Below are 23,130 nucleotides of genomic sequence, written 5' to 3'. Positions count from 1 at the left end.
ATTACTGGTTTAGAACGAAAATGGGGTTCTAACCCTAAACATTCGATTTTGGGATTGGGATATGAAGGTCATTTTATTTTTTGGTTTTTATTTTATTTAAAACAATGAAAATAAAAAGGATAATCTGTGAACCACTACCCGGGTCGAATGGTTTAGCGGTCCGACCACCCGGGTTAGTGGTTTTCTGAATTTTTCAACGTTTTTAAAGAATTTCCGGTTTATAGTATAACCGGGCCCAGGGGGCTGACCGGTTACCGATTTTTCTGGTCCGATCGATTTTGAAAACCATTATAAAAATTAATATTTTATAATTAATTAATTAATATTTACAATAATATATTTAATAATTAGGTTATTATTTAAATATTTAATATTTATTTAGATAATTAATTAAAATGGTTGAGTGTAGGGGTGGGTAAATGGGTAGGTTCTACGAAAAACCAAATGTAACCAACCCTAAATCGACCTTGAACCAGCCAAACCCAATTTGTAATCAGGTAGGGTTTGGTTCCAAATTCTTGGAACCAATCCCCACCTAGGCTAGTTCTAAGGTCTAAGGGTTTATCCTATTTGAACCAATTCGGAGAACTATCCTTGATTGGCCATGTGGAATTGGCCTTGTTAATCAAGCTTGCCTTGAAATAAATCCCAAAAATACTTTGGATGCAAATATTTGAACTTGAGAACTCGTGGTTACAAAGACGGTGGTCTCACTTGACCATTTAGACACTTAAGTGATTTTATCATTTTTCTTCAATTTAGTATTTGGATGTGTATAATAAGTAATGTAAAAGGTAATATTTACAAAGTTTATATTATAATGATAAGTTTTGAACTGTATTATTGTTATTGTTGTTGTTCTTATTGAAATCAAATTTTTAAAGAACATGTTCCTTTTTTTTTGGAGGGGGGTAAAGAAAGAATAAGTTCCATGGATAGGCTCTAGAACCGATCCTAAAACTACACAAGGCAAAAAAAAAATCTAGATTTGAACCCTACATGGTAGGTTGTAGATTCTGCCTTGGAACCAAACCAAACCAAATTTGAAAACAATAATTTCATAGAGCTCAACATTCAGATTTGAGAACAATAATTTTTGCAATTAGATGTTAGCATAAGCATAAAATCATAATTTTTCAAGGTCCTTTGGTCAGAGTTTTTTCTCTCTCTAGGTGTTAGATGTCAATGTAACCAAATAAGCCCTTAGTCTGTCACGTGTTTCAAAAAGTGGCTTGGTATATATTTGGCATCGATGCTGCTGTGTGGGTTGGAAGCATGTTTTTTTGAGAAAATGGTGTTTTTTTTTGTTTGTTTGGAAATGTTGCTGCCAGGTAGGACGTTTCCTGGGGCAACAACAACACCTTTTGTTTGGTACCAGTGCTCCGTATCTATTTTCAGCATTGGTACTCTTTATAAGAAGTTTACATCACTGCCACATCATGTCCTCGTTGGCAGCAACGAGCTCCAAATTGAGAAAATGTCGAATTCCGTTTTCCCAGACTACACTTTTTCTATTTCCAAGGTGTGGTTTGAAGCACCGTTTTTTATGGAAAAACGGTTCCAAACATGTTACCGTTTTTTGGAGCACCAATTTTTCCAACGTGGCGCTGATGTGTCACCGTTTTCTGGAGCAATGACATCAATGCCAAACACCACCTTAGAAAGGGAATTGCTTTTCAATCCAAGTAGCAAGTCTTCAATTGTTTGTTAAATTGATCAACATGAGATGTTATAAATTAAATAAATAAAAATCAAAAATATAAAAATGTAGAAAAATTGGGCATGTCTATAATATTTTATAGGGTCATTCTTGGACACCCTATAAAATACCGACCTCACAGAGTGCTCCTCACAACCACATCCCACCATGTATTGGGAACTTCTCCCCTGAATAATGATATACAAGTATGGGAGATATTCCCAATGTGCGGAAGAGACATGCTGTGAGGTCGGTGTGAGGAACGCTTTGTGAGAAGCAGACCTGGACTCTTATTAAGGCACCCCTCAGTTTGTACCTGCTTTACTTCACTATTCGTTAGTGAATGTCTCTAGAAATGGTTACATGAAAAGGAGACCGGCTTCAGTCAGGGCAAATCCATGCCCACACCGTTCTAACAGCCTTTCCCAACCTTGCATTGGGAATATCTCCCCATGAAATAAAGCATATAAGTATGGAAATATTCTCAATGCAAGGCAGTAAAGGCTGCCCGAACAGAGTTTGCCCTGACTGAAGCTGAACTCCATGAAAAGAAAGGAAAATCTAGGGATGTCAACAGGCCAGGTTCATTATGGGTTTGCCTCTATCTTAACCTAAACCTCACTTGGCTCAACAACATGTAGTTTCCAAACCCTCCTTAACACAATAGGGTTCAACCAGGTACCAATTCAACCCAACCCGTAGCCTTTCAATTGTATTTTTATGACACATTTTGAAAACCTAAAAGCCAATGATTAAGTTGGATTTTGATTTATAAGTTTTTAAGTAGGGATGACACTTTTGCAAGAAATTTTTGGGTATCCGACCTATCCCAACCCTAATAGTATTCATTTTGGGATAGGTACATCTATATTTTATAAGAAATGAGATCAGCTTCAGTCAGAGCAAAATCCATTTGATTATTGTTCGAACAACCTTTATAGCCTTGCATTTCCGTACTTCTATGTTTTATTTCATGGAGAGATCTTCTCAATGCAAGACTATGATGACTGTTCGAATGGACTTTGCGCTGCTGAATCCTGTTTCATAAGAAATAATGTACCCTTGTATCCCATGGCAAATTGGTTTGGCCTGAGAAAAGATGCATGCTCCCATCTCACTTTCCTCATTCCAAATTTGAGACAAATAAACCCTTGCCACTACATCAGAATCATGATTTTATATTTTGAGAAAATTTCAAAAAAGAAAAAAAAGGAACTGATCAATTTTGATTTGATGTATGATAACACAAAATCCAAAACAAAAACAAAAAATTGAATGAATTTACTTCAAATAAAAATTTGAAATCTTCCTGGAAAATTTGGGATTTCACCATATATTTTGTAAAATATTTTGCTTTTTTTTGTATATAACCTATAAATTAAATTATATAAAGAAAATTATACTATAAAATATTTAAAATTTTAATGAACTAAGAATTCAACATATAAATTTCTGAAAGCATTATATAAAATTTCAAAATTTGAAATCTTAATTAAAATAACCATTTTCTGGCAAGTTTAATCGAGTGAAGAGAGAGAGAGAGAGGTCATAATAGGTTTTAACAGGTTTAGAATGGGATGGATTTGGAAAATTGAAAGGAAAATTTAAACGGATTTAGGGTCAAGAATACTTAGGTGGATATAGGAATACCCTCTCTTATGGATGAAGTATGAGATACCAAGGTTTTTTAAAACCGAATCGGACAATGAACCGGCCAGGGGTCTGGTTCCTGGGTCAAATGGTCCGGCCGTTTGAACCAAATAGATGGTCCGTTCTGACAAAAAATAAAAAAATAGCCAAAACCATTGAATGATTCGATTGCCCAGGTCAACGGTTTACTGACCAAATCAATGGTTTTTGGCAAAATAATGATTCTGGGGTAAAATGGAATTAATCACCTAACCGGTTTCTGATTTTTCCGGTCTGACCATCCGATCTGGTTCAATTTTAAAAACCATGCGAGATACCCAATCTCTCCATTTCATTCAAAAACTGCAGAAACCCCGGAATTCAACAATCTTTCGCATTGTTGTGGTGATCTCATGCTTCCAATCCGTCAGTGTGGACATGACAAAATTCAACCCCCATTTCAGCTGGGCCGAAGCGCAGCCTAAAAACAGTAAGCGATGTATTACTAGCATCACCGGTAACTTGCCGGCGACAACATCGAATTTCTCAGATAAGGCACTTTGTTTTGGTCGCCCTGTGCTTGGGTTTGCGTTAGGCCAATTCTTATTGCTAGGTGACTGGATTTTGATAGGATGCAACTTCGGTTGGTCCCACCAACCCAAACCCAGCACAGACCTAAACCTAATTAAGGTAGTTCCAGACCATCTAGTGACCCAAGCTAGAAGGTGGAATGACCCGGTTGGGTTGGGTTTTGGGTCATCTATTTTCAAACCAATGTTATTAAATTGGTATTGACCTAGACAGTTGAACCATTCAAATCATTTAAATCAGACTGTTCAATCCATATTTTTGATAAAAAAAAAACACTGATTCAGGGTGTTTGGTTCTGTGGGCGTTTATTCAATAAATGCTGCCACATAGGTGCCACTGCAGCAGGTTCTCTCTCTTGTTCTTTTATACGTATTGAGAATAACAAAAATGGACTTCGATTTTTGTGCATGCCTACCGTTTGGGGAAGTTATTTTTTAAAGCTTTCACAAACGGTCAAACATTTTTTCTACTATTACACTGATGTGGAACTTAGTGGCACCTAATTGTCATTATTACCTTTCTCGGTTTTGCAAGTAAATAAAATACAAACATTGAATAAACCATAATGGCACTTAATGGTGCCTAGTTGTCACCGTTATGCAGACCTAAACGATTGAACCATTGAACCATCTGACATTCTGACCCATGGATTTACCCTAACCTGAATGGTTAAGGTTAGGGGCAATGATCCGAAAGTGCTGATCCAACCCAACCTGATTGGGAGGTTTATTCGAGGCTACAATTCATTGAACCAAGGGTTAAGTAAGTTTGGTCTGGGTTGAGAGAGATTTATGACCCAGCCGAGAGCCTACTGGGTTGCTGGTGCTAACTGGCCCACAGACATATATATATATATATTGTAACTTGCATAGAACTAATTATTTAGTTTAGATGTAAATTATGTAAGATAATATCTAATTAGAAGAATGATGTAAGTAAAACTTTCTAATGTCATTCAATTTAAACAATTGCAAGATAGATATGCCATTATCCTCTCTGCAAGTCGAAGCCAGCCTGGGGCCTTCAGTACTGGGCACAAACCCATTGTGGGTTTACAGGATGTTGAGTTGAATTAGGATCATCCAGCCCAACCTGATGTCAACAATCCTTCATGGCACATAGGGAGTGCCCTTAGAAAAATCTGATGGTTTTCCATAAGAAATCTAAATTATTTGTTAATTAGGTCTCTCTCTCCATTAATATCATAATATTTTCAGGCTGTATGGATATTTTTTTCAGGTTGAAATATTGATAATAATAATAATATTTGAAATATCCCAGTGAAAGTATTCCATTCTACAACAAAACAAACTTGGCCTTTTTAAAAATATATCGGTTATTCTAAAACCTCCCCTTCACTCTTTTTTTTTTTTTTTTTCATTAAACTTTTACCCTGGCCTTTAAAACTTCCCGTCACCCCTGTTAGAGATTTTTTTTTGTTATCTAAAACTTACCTTCTCTTGTGTTACCATTATTGACAATTAACATAAGCTGTCTAGTTAGGTCATTCATTATTTTTAATGATAAAATTAACCTTGATCCTCTATTATAAATTATTAAAAAACAGATTACAAATTTTCCTTTTTCTGAGCTCTTAAAACCAAAAGGTCCCACAACCATTTGGATGAAGAGATACCAAACTCAGAATGAGGAATAGTATACTAAATTTACAAAATATATAGTTAATCTCTATAAGTGAGGTTTCTGGAGGTTTTGAAAAGTCAGGATAAATTTAAGAGAAGGGTTCGACTATAATACCAGAAAGGCATGATATCTGAAAAACTTGTAACCAATCAACCAGTATTATAAATATGTTAACCAATTGATGGTGCTTATCAAAATTCATGGATGGATTTTGACTGGTCAAAACTCTTCTGGTATCATATCAGACATTGCACCGCTTCTGTTGTGAGAACACCCCCAAAAGGATTAAAAGAAAAATGAAGGAAACAAAACCAAGAGGAAAATTTAGGCCTGACCGGCAACTCAAGGGTGGGCCATGGAAGGTGGACCTTGTGAATTCTGATGTAAGACCATCTAGAAGAAAGAAAAATTAATATTGTTGAATAAACTGGAGAATCTCCAACTATAGAAACCTACCGAACTCTTGATAATAATAATAGAAGCCTACCAACAATTCCGGGAAATTGTTTGTCAAAATTCTAACACAAAATACGAGTCTGATCAAATTCTTTCATTTATCCTTAAGTAATCCTTCATTTTGTTCGTAAATAACCAGGTCCCTTTAACCTTGTTTCAGTTCAAACTTCTTCAGAATTTCTGAAAGAAAAATAAACCATGTAAGAAACTTATAATTAAATTAAGAATCAGATAAGAAAATAGAGCACCTCCGAGCACCTTCCTCTTCGACATAGGGGTGCAAATGGATCGGATCGATGATCAGATCCGAATTTGTATCCAAACCTATTTTATCGGATCTGGATATCCCCTAATAATAGGAGCCAATTAAAATTGGGATCAAATTAATATGCTTGTATTTTTTTTCTTTTTCTTTATATAGGTTATGTTTTCCCTTTTAATAATTTGTTAAAAGTTTACAAAAAATTAAATTGGATTGGATATATCTAACATCCTTAATGGATTTGAATTCAAATTGACCTTTGTGAGATCGATCAGATTAATTAGATTCAGATATACCCAATTCGAATCCGATCTGATCCATTTGCATTCCTACTTCTACTGATTCACATATAAAAGAGAAAACAAGAATGATGGACAATTCTCAACTTTGAACCCACAACTCCCAGAATACATTCACCCCTTTCCCAATTAGAGTTCTTTTTTCTTGGTTTGTTCAAACAGGAATCCTTCTTCAGCCACACGAAGGTCACAAGTCACAACCTAATCTGTAACCTTTGGGACTCTAGTATTGCCACTGAGCCACCTTGGTGCAACAACCATTGACACTTGACAAAGCTCTTCTAATGACCTCTCATCAGATCAGATTAACCCTGACATGGATACCAAATCTAAGAAGCTGGAAACCAAAGGAACTACACGGACGTCACAGTGATCGCCCCATTGGCATTTCATGTAGTTTATAGGTATTAATTGTCTTTCCTGAAACTTCCATATAGAACAAACTAGAAAAGAAATATTAGAATTAGTTTAGTGACTTGTATGAATTGTTTAATCTATTTAGATATCTTAAGGTTATTACGAAAAAGTTGTCATTCTAATAGTTTATTCCATTGATATGCTGTTGAGGATAAGAATCCTAAATAATCTTGTCAAAGAAACAGCGACTTGCATACGTAGGTGAAGATTGAAGACAGTCCACTTAATCTTGATCCTTTCTAGTTTGTAATCATCTTAATTGTATATAAATAAATATAGAAAAGCTGTGATGGGTAAAGAAGATTAAATGGTTGGTCTGTTGTTTTGTTTATAATAACAATGAAATGGTACATGGCGTAGGTTTTATTTAGAAAATTTGACAATACTTAAATGGATAGGATTAGTTGAAACCTTGGTTAGATCAGTTGATGGACATAGATTGACTATGGATATATCCATGGACCATTTTATTAGGGCATGGACATATCCACCACTATCAGCAAGCATTAATGGGTGTGCAAAACAGCCACCCAGGCCACTAAAACTTGGCCAAACGTCTTATGATATTGGATGCCTTGATATAGAAATGTAGACGGTGGCACGTCACCCAGGCTATCAAAGCGTCTGATGTATTGATGTGGCCTTTACCTTGATTTTTTTTTTTAAATGCAATGGCTAAATTCATTAAGAATGCTCAGAATCTCAAATACAATCCATGTACAATCAGCAAATAAAGGAGAAAAGATAAATACAATACAAATTGCAACAAATCCTGAGCACCAGGAGAAATTCTTATAAACACTCTGCAAACGATGCAAAAAGATGGAAATAACAAAGGAGAACCGACCTCCAACAGAGTAAAACTCCACAAGAAGCTCCTGAAAATGGGGATACACAGAAAAATTGCCAAAGTCACCCCTTCTATGGAAATCGCAACTAAAACTTCATATTTGAAAAGAAGAGAGCCAACTATTGTCTCACCCAGGCTTGGACGTAACAATTATCTTGCAAAAGTAAACTCCTTCCAAGGAAAACCGTCCTTAGGCATGAAGCAAGAAACATGCCACGTCCCCGCTAAAAGAAGATGGTCCAAAAAAAGTGCCAAAAAAGAGTTCCTCCAATAACTGAAATGCTGGACAGTGCCAGAGACTGAACGGAAACGATTGGGCTGCACCGGAAAAAAAAAACGACAGAACAAAGAATAATCCTCCTCACCGAAGAACAACTCAGTGGAATACACCACACCAGAAAGCATCCCAAGTAAGAGGATACTCCCAAACATAATGTCGACAGTAAAGCATCCACAAATTTCTTTCTAGAACAGATGTCACCATTCAGAGTGATTTTAGTAACAACAACATCTTCAGCCTTCATGAAAATAAAGCCAATGAAGAACAAATCGAAGAGGATGAACCACTTCTCAGAACAAAGATCAAACCACCGTATGTAAATCCTACAGGGAGAAACCAAAGGAACAAGACAACAATCGACCAACAAAAGAAAACACAAAAAAAATAAAATAAAAAAATAAAACAACAAAAAAAACACCCTATCTTTCAAAAACCTGTCGTAACAGAGGAAAAACTCGCATCAAGCGATGCAAGAGGGAAACTTGCATCAGGCAATGCAAGAGAGAGACCCCTCCCAGACAGGGAGGGGTTTTGAATTGACTGGAAAACTCTCTGTTGCACACAAACTCTCTGTCTCAGGAGACTCGGGGCCTCACCTTGAATTAGATGAAATGACATTTTGATGGGGTAAAAGCAATAAACCCAAGGCCTTGATTGTCGGTTTTAGTCTTTTAGATGCATGAAGACTTGCTAAAGATATCTAGTTCAGTACCAAGTTCACTTGGAATCAGGATTAGCTCTTCACAGAGCGTTCCTAGCACTGACCTTACAGTACATCTCACCGTGCATTGAAAACATCTCCCTACGAATAGTAACATACAAATACAAGAGATATTCCTGACGCAAGGCTGAGACATATTATGATTATGAGGTTGGTACGAGGAATGCTCTGTAAGAAACAGATCTGAATTCTTTCTCTCGTGCCTGTTTTCCCATAACTGTCTATATTGACTTGGCATAACTAACTAATATACTTTCTGATGCAAGATATTTCCGTTCTAATCGTGTCTTCTTTCATGTGACACCCGAAGAACGTACGGAAGAGTAGAACAACCATAAAATAGGGTTAAACTTTCATGGAGAAAAATAACTGAGATCTCACTCTAAACATTCTCTTCGTTACAGACTATCAGGAGATTCAGACATCTAAGAGAGGAACCTCAGAACTCTCACCGCCTTACACGCGTGGAGGGACACAACTTCCTTTTCCTTCAAAGCAAACACAGCCTTAGGGTTCTGCAACTCTTCAGAGCAGGATCCATCGTCCCACACATTCATTGTTGTTAAAATCAGTCCATCACTTGGATGGTTGAGATTAATAATTCACTGATAATAGCTTTAGATGTTTGAGTTGATACGGTACATGATTTAGAAGGTTAGATTAAACAAAATATTGGCGCATCATTTGGATGGATGAGATTAATTAACTGCTATTAGAAGATCATTTTTGATGTTATGGATGGCCAAGATATTTCAGTGCTCTCTCATATTGATACATAAAGATGGTGGAGGGGGATAGAGAAATCTGTGAGAGAGCTTATCCTTTCTTTTTCTTCCCCTTGCTCTTTCCTCTCTAATATGTGACTTATATATTCTCCTAACCTAACCTAAAATTCCAATCTAATGGCTTGGACTTTATGCAATATACAATATAAATTGAGCTCACCCATTTTGACCCATCCAGCCCAGATGGTTGAACCATTCCCAGAACCGGAGGAATAAGTGGTTCCGTTTCCAGGTTGGTTTTTAAAACCTTGCTCTATATGGATAAGATCCAAGTAAAACCAACCTGGAAAGGGAACCACTTATTCCTCCGGTTCTGGGAGTGGTTCAACCATCTGGGCTGGATGGGTAAACGTTGAAAAAACACATATTTGTAAATTCCCCTCAAAACAAATACCAACTTGATCATCTGTTTTCTAAAATGGAATCAATAGACCATCTTCTGAAATTCTATACAAGTTGTATGATGCTTATCAAATTGTGGGAAAACTTCATATTTATCATGATTAATTTTATTGTCCGAGAATACAGAAAGAATATGGACTTCAACTATCCTGTCTATATTGAACTCAACGTGGGTTGTTTGATTCTGTTAAAACAACAAAACCCACAACAATTTCCAACAAATATTACAATTTACAAGACGACAACATTGACATTAACTATTGCATTTAAGATATGCTGGTAAGATTGGTGTATCTAAGGGGACTGTAGTACGTTAAGATAAAATGGATGTCCTGGACTTATCCCTGAGGATTGTTGTGAACCGTCTCCAAGTGCTTTATCCTCAGGAAATCGAAGATCCCAGTGTACTCGGTAGTTTGACAGATTGTATGTCCCAGGAGAGAAAACACAAATCTGTAGGGGAATTTCAGTAGTGGACATGGACTCAAGTTCAACACGAGTAGAGCTTGATGCACACCAAACAAATGGAGTTATGCCATCAGGTGATGATGCCTTGCTAATTAGGGAACTTGAGACATCAGATGTGATTTTAATGTCATTCACTAGAGATACATCACGCCACCCTGTTTGGTTTCCAGAAGAAACAGAATATTGAGATGCTGCAGCTACATCACTTAATCGAACAGTACTTGATGTAGCATCTGAAGTGTCAATCCGGACAGACACAGCGGCATTTGATGAGTTGTGAATGGTCATTCGTAGTCTAATTTCACAAAAAGAGATGGAGAAGTCATGGCTTACAATCCTCGGCCCATCCATTAGAAACCATACAGGACTTGTGCTTGCAATGCTAGACCAAAAACGATAAACACACATCAAGAAGTATTAGTCAGCATGTAGGCTCAATTTAGAATTTTGTAACCAAAACCAAAGTATTCATCAATACAAAGTCTTACCTGCAGAGGCATGCATAATGAGAAAACAGTTGTGTAGAATCTGACTGCCATCCAGGCTCATGATTCACACTATTTACTTGTGACTGGGAGATCAAGATGAAATCAACAGTAGTCTGATGCCCCTGAATCAAGAAAATACAAAAATAAATAAATAAATAAAATACAAAAAAGAAATGGTACTAAGCATCATAATCAGCAAGCTTCGCTTTCTTAGCAATGATGACTGAAGCTTGGCTCAATTGGATAGTCATGAGCATCCCTTTCATATTTTATTTTTCTTTTCTTTTTTCCAAAGGATTCTATAGAAAAATCTGGCTAGAACTTCACTGCATTTTGTTCTCTCAGTGACCCATAGATATTTGGTGGATTTTAGTCATCATCAGGTCTTCAAGACAATTTATGCTGCAAGTAGAAAGTCTCTATGCTCTTCTCTTATTCATACATATGCTACGTAGGTGAGCCATGTGAAAGGATGGTGTGGCTGAATTTAAAAATGTCTATCAGAGCATCAGATAAGGCAGGTTCAGGATTGGTAATGCGTTCTATGTATGAGCAACATCAATGTTGTACCCTACCATATATCACAATTTTCCGTTAGAATACAAGCAATTAGGAAGGCATTGACAAGTCTTTTTGTGTGGTCATTCGGGCTTTTCAAAGTTTGGAAAACCAAAATTTGGTCTCTCTGTTTGGCAATGAAAGATATGAAGCCAAAAGGACCTATGCACCCTAAAAAGCTCATGAGAGCCCAAAATGGCCAAAAATATATGAAGGTTCCTATCTTTCTGCACTTAAAATCTTTCATTTAAACAGCTGTGGATCATGGTAGACCAGGATACTTACCAAACCGTCTAGATCTTTAAACTCATTCACATGGTTTTAAAACTGCCACTGACCCAGATGGTCAGACCGTTCGGTCCGGAAACCGATCAAGGTACTGGTTCCGTTTTAGTGATGAACTGCTATTTTATTAAAAACCGTTGAATTGGTCAATGAACCATTGACCTGGACAGTCTGAATGCTAAACCGTTCGACCCAGACAACAGTTTGCGGTCTAATATACCTTGTTTAAAATTAAAAAAAAAAAACAAAAAAAGAGATAAAATAGAGGGAAGCGAGATCGATCTCAGATCTGAGATCTAAGAGAGAGAGAGAGAGAGAGAGAGAGAGAGATCCAAGGGATATATCATATATGAGAGAGACAGAGATATCTCAGAGATGAGATCTTTGAGAGAGATCTCAGAGACAAGATGACAGATCTGCAAGAGAGAGAACTGTTGCTGCTGCAGGTCACTGTCGTCATCACCGGTACATGACACCACACCTCTGCCTTTTCCTCCTTTCTTCCATTCTCTTTCTTTCTCTCAGCCTTCTTTTTTTTTTTCCTTCTCTGAGCTGACAGAGCTCTCTCCCCACTTTCATTCTCATCCCCCTTCTCATAACATCATTTATATTCATCTACCATCTTAGCCTAATATTCCAATCCAAAGGGTAGCATGAAATATATTGTTAAAACGTTTGAACCATTTGACCCGGACAGTTGAACTGCTGACCCGGAAACCGACCGCCAAAACAGTTCCATTTCCAGGTCAGTTTTTAAAACCTTGCTCATTCATCTTTTAGCCATCTAATCTGTTGGAAGATCTTCCTAAAAAGAATTGCCAAACGACACCTAAATTCTTGATAAACCATGGAGGTTTTCTCTCTCTCTTTTTTTTTGATCAATAACCACATAATTCATTAAAATAGGAAAAAAAGTTACAGGGAAGGGGAGCTTAAGATACTTAACTCCCCAGAAAAGAAGTATAACTGATTTAAACACTCAGACCCTCACAATTGAGCCCAAAACCCAGAATTTCTAAAAACTCCTTGCCTAGCCAATCCATCAGCAAAGGAGTTAGCATTTCTCCTAACCCAAGTACATTGGACTTCCATATCCTTAATCAGCCACTTGAATTTTCTTTTCTCATTGCTGTAGCTCCACATCTTGGAAGTGTCTTCTTTCAGCCAATTCACAACAATCACAGAATCTCCTTCTATAAGCAGTTTCTTGACTTGAATTTCTTTGGCCCTTTGTACCCCTTCCAACACTGCTAACACCTCAGCCCTCAAGGAGTCTCCCACTCCAATTGGACATGAGAACATAGCTATTACATTACCTCTCTCATCCCTTGGGACCCCCCCAATACCCGAAGGCCCTGGATTCCCCATGCTACTGCCATCAAAATTTAGTTTGACAAAACCATGAGGTGGAGGGTTCCACATGAGATTCAAAGTCTTCTTCCTAGCTAGCAACTTCTTTCCACTTTCTTAGCATATCATTTGTTGAAAAATCTGTAAACTCCTTCATTGTCTTCAGCCAGTGTATTACTCTTATATGAATAAACTCTACCAAAGTTTCCAAGCCTCTCTCCTTTTCCAAGAAGATTCTTCCATTTCTTTCCTCCCATAGTGTCCAACAAACAGCAGCTCTCACGCATCTCCACATAATTCTTGATGTTTTCGTTGAGCATTCAATTGGTGAAGAGGAAAACAAGCTTTGCAGACTATTTGGAGGTGTCCACCTGCACCCAAATAAAGAAGCAAACCAATCCCAAATATTTTTTGCCAAAACACAAGATATTAGTAAGTGATACCCAGACTCACCAGCAGCTTTGCATAAAACACACCAGTGTGGAGATAAACAGCTATTGGGTCTTTTTCTTGAAGTAGGTCACCTGCGTTGATTCTTTCAAGGAAAACTTCCCAACAAAAGCTCCTAACCCTCGGAGGTATAGGTTTACACCACACTTCCTTGACAGAGAATGACAGACCAAAAGGAATTTCTGGCTGTATCAGGACTTTAACGAAGGATGCACAAGTGAAGGATCCAAAGGGAGACAAAGACCAGATCTTACTATCTGTCTTTGTGGGTTCCAAGAAGATCCCCTCAAGAATGGACAAAAGAGATGAAAGATTAACCAGTTCTGTGTCCCTGAGTGCTCTTCTCAAACCCAAGTTCCAAGCAAACTCGGAATTTGGGTTTGAGGAAACGAGGAAACTGGAAATTGGTTCATTTTTGAGGGTGGAGATTGCAAATAGAGCCGGAAATTGTTCTTTCAAAGGGGTCTCCCCAACCCAAACATGTTCCCAGAACTTTATGAGATTACCCGAGTGTAAATCATACCTGATCCAAGGAGAGAAGAGAGGCAAAACATCTTGGATGGATTTCCAAGGTGATGCTCTTGTAGCTATAGCTAGAATCCCAAAGTCCCAACCATTCTCTGCAAGCCCATGAATACTACAAATTATCTTCGTCCACAGTTTCTCCCTCTCCATAGAAAACCTCCACAGCCATTTCCCTAGCAAAGCCAATTCCTCTTCCTAATATTCCCAATGCCTAGCCCTCCATCCTGCTTATTCCTACACACCATCTCCCATCTAACCCTATGATCCTTTTATTCTTCCCCCGGTTCCCACAAGAAGTTCCTCATTAATTTTTCCAACTTACTAGCAACCCCTGCAGGTACCTTAAAGACTGAGAGATAATAGATGGGCAGATTAGCTAGGGTAGAACTGATTAAGGTAATTCTTCCCCCAAGAGATAGGTAGTTTTTCTTCCAAGAAGCAAGTCTCTTTTCAAACCTCTCCACTACAGGAGTCCAAAAACTTCCTTTTTGAGGATTATCTCCTAGAGGAAGACCGAGGTAAATCAAAGGCCAATTCGAAAGTCCACAACCCAAAATATTTGCACACTCAAGGATCTCACTTCCCCCATATTCACACCTACAACACAACTTTTATCAAAATTAACTTTCAGATTGGACATTTGCTCAAATAGTTGAAATGTAAGTTTCACATTTCTAATCCAATTCATGTCCCCCCCTCACAAAACAAAATCGTATCATCTGCAAACTACAAGTGTGTTAGTGGTATACTCTCCTTGCCAACTCTCCAACCCTTAATTAGCCCTCTAGAATCTGCCTTGAGATTAGACTCCCTAATACTTCCGCAATCAAGGTGAACAAGAAAGGAGAAAGGGGGTCTCATTGTCTTATTCCCCTGAATGCTGGGAAGAAGTCTACCACCGTTCCGTTCACCAAAATAGAGTAGTGGCAAGACCTAATACACCCCAACACCCATCTGCACCATCTATCACCGAACCCAAAATTAGTCATCACCTCCAACAAAAAGGACTAGTCTACCAAGTCATAAGCTTTTTCCAAATCTAGCTTACAGACTACCCCCTTCTTCTTACATCTCTTGAAGTCCTCCACACTCTCATTTGCTACAAGAATTTGATCAGTGATTCGCCTGCCCCTCACAAAAGCTCCTTGGTTATTTGAGATGATGGTAATGAGCACCTGTCTAATCCTAAGGGACAACACCTTCACAATGATCTTATATAGACTGTTCACTAGGCTAATAGGTCTATAATCCCTTGGATGTGTTGCCTCTCTCTTCTTGGGAACCAAAGCAATAAATGTGGAATTCAACCCTGGGTTAATCACTCCTCTTCTGTGGAACTCTTCAAATACTAACATTAGCTCTTCCCTCAAGACCTCCCAACAATCCTAGTAAAATGCCATTGTAAAACCATCTGGGCCCGGAGCATTTGATCTATCCATGGAGAATAATGCCTCCTTGACCTTCTCCACCTCAAATTTTCTCTCCAACCACTCCTTATCTTCTGATCACAACCTCGGCCATTCCATCCCCTCAATCCAAACCCTATTACTTAAGGGTTTTCTGTATATAGACCTAAAGTGGTTAGCAAACTCCATAGCAATCTCCCCCTAATCAGATAAGGCTATCCCCTCTATTTCCAAGTTTGAAATAAAATTCTTCCTTCTCCCACTTGCCAAACAATGAAAAAATTTTGTATTCCTATCTTCCTCCTTCAACCATCTACACCTTTGGCTTTTGTTTCTAACTGATTTCCTCCTTGAACAATTCATCCTCCAGTTGTTTCCGCAGATTCCACCTCTGTTCTTTGTCCTCCTGTGTTAGCTCTCCCCTCCCCTCCTTCCCATCCAAATCTTCCAATTGATCAATTACCGTTTGCTTTCTCTCTTCCAACCGCCCAAATTCTATGTTGTTCCATTCCTTGATTTTACCCTTCAATAGTTGTAATTTCTTATGGAACCTCATTCCTTTCCATTTGACTACAGGGTCACTCTCTAACCACCACTCCTTGATTTTATTAATAAAATCCGGGTGAAGAAGCCACATATTCTCAAATCTGAAAGGTGCAAGCCTTGTGCTTCCCATCTCTTCCACACCAATCATGATGGCCAATGGTCTGAAGTTACTCTTGGAAGTGCTCTAGAGGCCAAGCTACCCAATGTTCCTCCCAATCCACCGAAAAAAGGAACCTATCCAACTTAGAGCAAATGGGATTCACTTGTAAGTTGGACCAAGTGTAACTACTATGGGCCAAAAGGATTTCTTTAAGTTCAAAGCTTTCCACAATTTGATTAAACTTCCTCATGCTTGTGGTCACCCTTAGTCAAGGATTATTTGTTTCTTCCGAAAACCTAATTACATTAAAATCGCCTCCTAAACACCACGGACCATCCCACAATCCCCTTACATCCCCCAATTCTTCCCAAAGATTCCTCCTCTCTCTATAATCATTAGGTCCATAGACATTTGTTAACACCCATTCATATCCATCCTCCACCTGCTTAAATTTCAAAGCTGAGAATTGGCCTATTAATTCCTCCATTGCTATACACACCTCACTCTTCCATAAAGTTATTATTCCCCCAGCAGATCCCCATGAAGGTGCCATAGCCCAACTAACCCCCCTAGTTCTCCATATACTCCTAGCCCACCTAGCATCAAACTCTGCTCTCTTGGACTCCTGAATCATAATTATATCCAGGTTAACCTTTTTTATTGCATCTTTAATTACTGCCCTCTTCCAAGCACTACCCAACCCTCTAACATTCCAGCTGACAATTTTCATTTTACTGAGTTATTCTTTTCCCTTCAAACCCAAAGCCTCAACACTTTGCCCCTTTCCTTCTATCCCCCTTGATACCAACATTCTTGTCCCCTCCAAAATCTCTCATCAATTTTTCAACCTCATTCAATTTTTTCTTCCTCACCTTACCCCCCTCCTTTTTTTCCAAAATAAATTTGAGATCATTTCGGTCTTTTAATTTGCACCCCAATTTCCGCACAAAATTTGTCACAGTATCCTCACTATCCACCTTCGTAACCTCTCGCCCTTCAGAGCCCCCATCCTCATTTATTTCTTTACCTCCTCCTACCCCAGAAATTAAAACTTCTGCCCTCTCCTTTCGTGTGTTATTTTCCCCAAGCTTATCCACCAACCTCCTAAAAATTTCCCAAAGTCTTGTATCTCTATCTCTACCTTCCTCTGCCCCTTCACCTTTACCCCTACCCTCACCACTTCTACTCCTCTCCTTTGTTTCCTCTACTCCACCACGAGCTTCATCCTCTGGAATGGGAATGGAATCTGGCACTACAAACAAGAGACAGTCATTAGTAACACAACTGTATTACAGGGTTTGAGAGTGGAATTCGGCACTCCCTGTATTGGTTTGTGAGTGTGTCCTAAACCCTCGAAATGGAACTGGGCTGGTAAATTTCCTCTCTGTTGTAAATCACATGGACTACTCTCTGTACCCAACCGTTTACTCCTTGCTGAAGCATTCCTGTTTTGCCACTGGGAAGCCTCAATTCCTTCCTTACATACATCCTGCCTAGCAAACTGGTTCGGCAAAGGCGCTTCTGTCTTTGAGAGCAGATTTCCTTCCCCATGCACTTGTTTTCAATCTGCTAACTTGACCTCCTCTTCTCCAACGGTTAGGGGCTTCTCACCAAGGACTTCATTTCGAGCTTCTTCCGAAAAGAGGCGCCCTAGGTATAGTGTGTCTTCCACTTCTTCTAGCTGCCAGATCTCTTTCCTTACACTATCTAGACTGGTAGAGCCATCCAATTCATCTTCTTCATCAACCCCCTCCACACTGCAAGCCACCCGATCAAAAACCGCTTCCTTCCCAGCAAACGCACTAGCTTGAGCACTCCTTGGAGTTCGCCAGCCTGAGACAGAATGCTCTTCACCTTGCAAAACATCCTCTGAGCGCACGGACCACTGCAACTGGCATCTGGAGCCAATCTTCAACGTCTAGTCAAAACCAGCCCTAACAGGCTTCGATAGGGAAGAAGCTAGACCATTCTTTCGGTCAAGTGTCACACGAGACAAGCCCCTACCCACGTGATCACTTAAATAGTCACGTGGGCCGGCTATAACCTTCACAAAAGAACCGGGTCTAACCTTGTTTGGTTCGGAGTCACCCATGCACCCCTTTTAATTGACCGACCCACCCCTTCTTTTGGCCACGTCAGCAAAGGAAAACCGGCCCACCTTCTCACCAGTTAATTTGAAATTTTTTGAAAGTTTTTCCTTAATAAGATTACTTGACATTTGGTTTTCCTTAGTTAACTTTTCAGCTTCCCCATGGGGACTTCTCTGCGCACCCCTGTTATTCACCACCGAGTGTACGCCACGTGTGTACCAGCCCGCCACATCAGCATCTACAACCTTGGAACCTCTTCCCCAAAGAGACGCTTCCACTTCCAAAACTAGCCACACCTGATACCAGCAACCTTCTGAAAACACTTCAACAGATCTGGGTATCATTTCTGGTTTCACTCCCGCAACCTTGACCTCGGCAGCTACAAGATCTTGAAGGTTAAACTCCACCACAGTTCCTCCCAGCAACGTAACCAGTTTCTTCAAGTTTGCTCACTCCACAAGTGAAATGGAAGGCCAAATAACTTAAGTGAAAGGCTTCCCGAGTGCTGTTCCATTTCATTACAGAACGGTTTCCACTTCTGGAACTGAAGCAAACCCAGTTCGGATTCAAAGATAGTGAAGTCCCAATCTTCTTCACCAACATCAATTACAGCTTTCCTGTCAGAGAATGGCTTCAAAGCTAAATTAGCCGAAGTGCCTAAGTTACAGGCCACTGTGTCCAGCAGTTTCCTCCAGTTCTTCACCTCTTTTGTAGCTGATATTACCATTCTCCTCTCCCAAATAGTTTTCTCCGCCTCAAACAGGAATCTTTTAACCTCCATCGAACTGCCGAATATCTCTCCACCAGAGGATGACCTCTGTTTTGGAACTTCTAGTACTCCCTCATTTCTGTCCACTGTTATCTGAGTCTTGGGCTTATGCTCACTGGACACCTCCAAAATTGCATCCTGCACCTTTAACAGTCCATCAGTAGTATGCAACAAAAATTCCTGTTATTAGCAACCTCCAACCAGCCCTGTCCCTCCTTCCCTTCTGGAAAGCACACCAACTGTCTCCTTTTATCAAAGAGTTCAGTGACACTAATTAACCAGCCTTTTCCATTCCTTCTCAGTTCTACTTCAAATCTCTTCCTATGGATTTCTAGGGAGTTCCTCCAACCTTCCTTACAGAATAAGTAACTCCATCTAATAAAACCTTTCAACCAAGAACTGCTGCATCATTTAGAATTACTGTCGCCCTTCTGTCTTCTCTAATTTTCAGCTGGTTTCTACCTCCAGCCCTTCCAAGATCAAACAAAAATCGGTTGGCCTCTACCTTCAACTCAGATTTCCACCTGTTTACCTTCTGAAACAATCCTACACTTCGGCCTCTCTCCATTGGACTCAGATTTCAGAGCACCATGGAGGTTTTCTCTTGCCACTAGCAAGGGTCTATAAGGTTAGAACTTACCTCATGAGAACATGAAATCCTTGGACTTTTATAATTAAGAATGTAATAAAAAAGAGTGTCGTGTTTGGCACTCTTGCCACAATCAGCAAACACCAACATGTATGTTGATTGAACCCTGACAAATAAAAAAATAGTTGGGATTAAGGCAAGACACTATTCATGTAGCCAACCAAATAGTTGGGATTAAGGCTGAATTGAGTTGCACTGATTCAAGTATAGGAGGGGGCAGGCCTCACTTGATGTGCCCTTTTCTCTCTTTACTTCCACTGATTCATTCTCTTCAATTAATAAAGGTTTCTAATCGATAACTAATCCAGAAAAAAAAAAAAATCAACTTTTGTTAACTAATGATAAAAGTTGTACACACAACTGAAAAAAAAAAAGAAAAAAGAAACAGAATAAAATCTATATACAAGGAAGATGTGTCAATCACTCATATTTTCCCCAGGTAGCCTCTACCAACTTACCCATCAATCCCCATAATTCTATGTACAACACTAAGGATCATATTCCATAGCAATCATCCTCCAATACAATCAGTCCCTATTATCCCTAGGTAGCATCTGCTCCCATACCCACCAATCCCCATAATTTTATCTACAACACAAGATCAGATTCTGTGGTAGTCATCCACCAATACAATTGGTCCCTGTACCCCTTATTTGACCAATGCATCCACCAAACTGTTAGCTGATCTTTGTGCCTACATAAATTCATGTACCAATTGTCACACTTATTTCAATATATATCTATGTACTGCCATGAACCTGGGTCACTACTTATAAGCCCACTACAACTCAAGAACTTCTTTCACCGTGATTTTTCTATAGTTAACAACTTCTCAACTTCAATCCAATGATTTAATGCTAGCAATTCAGACCCCATTGAGTCTCATTGGCCAATAGGTCCAGGGTATAATACTATAATGCCATAATCAGTCTATTACGATCCCTGAAGGCTCCACCTATGACTAAATTCCCTGGGTTAATCAGACTGCACCCATTAAAACTTAGTTTTACTTGGTGCAAGTATGAAGGGAACCAATAGAATGGATTGTTCTGCTCTTTATGTAGAAGTAGCCATATTTTACTAACCAGTGAGCTGTTCTCATCAAGTTGTTTTCTAGAAAAGCCTTTTTAGTGTGCATTTCTTCCTTAAAGAACAAAAAAAATCACTAATCAATATTTCCTATTTCAGCAACATGTGCAATAATGTAGCCAATCTGAACTGCAAATTATACTAAGCTTCCTTAAAGTGCTAACAAAAAGGCTTTCTTTTGGCATGTGACAAGTGGCTATTAGCCTAAACATGTTACATGAATAGCAAGGTTTATTTATGTGTTTTGACAGCCTTCCTGGGCTGCCACCCTAGATTTGTCTGGATAACATTATGGACAACTTACCAGGCAAGCCAAATCTCCTGGGGTACAGAGTTGAGGGATAACAAATTGGAAATTGTATAAAAAATCTTGTCTATTTAAGGATTTGCAAATTTATCCCATATATGTGTACATGTATTTTATATTTGTTTTGGTGTGTGGTTGTCTGCATTAGCAGATAATCCAGATATGGAAATGATGGGTTTACAAATGATCCTGAATTAGGATGAGATTTGGACAAAAATTGTGTGTCATATATGGTATTTCAATACATCATCATCATCTAAGCCTTGTCCCAACTATATGGACCCGGTGACTTGAATCCTGTTTTTCTATTCCATTCTGTTCGAGCACAAAACACAAAATGACAATGCAGGATCCATGCGCATAATGTTCATAATCAGATAAAGAAAGAAATGGGTCAACCTGAATTGACTTTCCAAGGTGCAATCTCTCATAATGGTAGAAATCTTCCAAAACTGAACTAGATATATCAAACAACACTTCATTGCTTCCTTGAGGATCCAAGCTTACATCACTTCCCTGGAGAAGGCGGGCAGAAGTAATCGAGCCTTCTGTCAATGGTTTCCTACAATTCTAGAAGTATAAAAACTTTCATGAGCTTGAAGAATAACTTAATTAACTCAGAACTTCAAATGGAAAATTAAATTTTAATAAATTTCAATATAACCAGCACTTAGTGCATGGGGTGCTGCACCTGCACTGTAGGCAATAGCCCTAGTAGAGATTAGAACAAATGTTTTCTGCCCCTTTCTAATATTAAACAAAAGTTAAACATGCAATTGTTGTTGAAAATAGGATTTTCATGAACAAACCTTGAGCTTAAAAAAGAAAGATAATGCTTGACCATCCATTAACAATTCTGAGGGACAAATGGTGCCATCAGGTTCTAATGATGAAATTTCCCATCCAACAGATGACAATTGATGAAGTTGCAAATTCTCTGAACTGGTCTTGTTGACAACATCCATGCGCACCAGGAACTCTTGCAGTTTTGATGGACAGGGGCTGATTTGGACCGACATTTCCAATGATGGTAGCACCTGTTAAAGGATAAATTAAGCCACTCCAGTGATTGCATTACAGTTCCCACTGATAAGTTAGTGAGAAAGAAGTAATGATATGATCAAATCAACATGCTAGTATTAATTAAAACCTACAAACCAAAAACTAATGAAAAGATTGTGATGATTGTCAAACAGCAGACTGAGCTAACTAGGACCAAGCGAAGTTGAACCAGTCTGAATAAAATTTATGATATTATAAGCAGATGTACAACCTAATTTCTCATCAAGAAGATATAAAGGTTGACTTTTTATGAACCATCTTTGTTACATATATAGGAAAAAACTATGGTTCTATGAATCACCATGAGGTCTGGCTATAAAAGAGTCCAAAAGGAATTATATTCAGTAGCTATATTGCATGGATTTTTAAATGAATGTACCGATCTACATATTTTCTATTTTGACACTAATAATAATAATAATAATAATAATAATAATAATAATAATAATAATAATAATAATAATGATGATGATGATGATGATGATGACAACAATAACATTTTTATATTTCTGTTGAACATCCCATTAGTTGCTAATATATAATATATGAAAACAATATCCATCTTATTAAAATATACCGGTGAGTCTATCGTCCTATTCAACAGGAATCTGAAACACCATGTTTGTCAGATGCTAAAGCTTGTAACAAGTGACTGAATGCAAATTTGAAATTAATGCAACATTAGTTTAATAAAGTACACCTTCCATTAACAAATTACTTTCTGGATATTCATTTTAACACAAGTCAATCATGCACTCCTTGCTCTAAGAAGATTGCCAAAGATGTGTATGCTTATGGGCCTTAAAAGTTTATACCTGCAGGGCTGCAGCATTTATGATAGATTACTCCAAATATAAACGGAAGTTGGACCAAAGGACATCAAAGTCCAACCTGGAGCACATTTTTCTTAGATTATATTCTGTTATAACTGAAAATATTTCAAATTCATGCTG

At 38.4% G+C, this 23,130-nt stretch overlaps 1 protein-coding gene across 2 annotated transcripts in view; it reads right to left on the bottom strand.

Moving 5' to 3' along the window:
- Window positions 1-10,094: 10,094 nt before the first annotated feature.
- LOC104590533 (Tetratricopeptide repeat (TPR)-like superfamily protein) overlaps window positions 10,095-23,130 on the bottom strand; it is a 77,800-nt gene continuing 64,764 nt past the window's right edge. For both annotated transcript variants that reach the window (XM_010249246.3, XM_010249252.3), the window contains exons 25-28: window positions 21,925-22,152; window positions 21,515-21,685; window positions 10,992-11,113; window positions 10,095-10,885 (exon numbers count right to left, since the gene is read on the bottom strand). In XM_010249246.3, coding sequence (XP_010247548.1) covers window positions 10,330-10,885; window positions 10,992-11,113; window positions 21,515-21,685; window positions 21,925-22,152 — 1,077 coding nt within the window. In that variant the 3' untranslated portion in view covers window positions 10,095-10,329. The remainder of the gene's footprint in view (window positions 10,886-10,991; window positions 11,114-21,514; window positions 21,686-21,924; window positions 22,153-23,130) is intronic.

The sequence above is a fragment of the Nelumbo nucifera genome, chromosome 6, assembly GCF_055504915.1.
Source record: "Nelumbo nucifera cultivar China Antique chromosome 6, China Antique-T2T, whole genome shotgun sequence".
NCBI lineage: Eukaryota > Viridiplantae > Streptophyta > Magnoliopsida > Proteales > Nelumbonaceae > Nelumbo > Nelumbo nucifera.
Note: the sequence above shows the minus strand (reverse complement) of the source record. Positions and strands in the feature narration are given on the sequence as shown.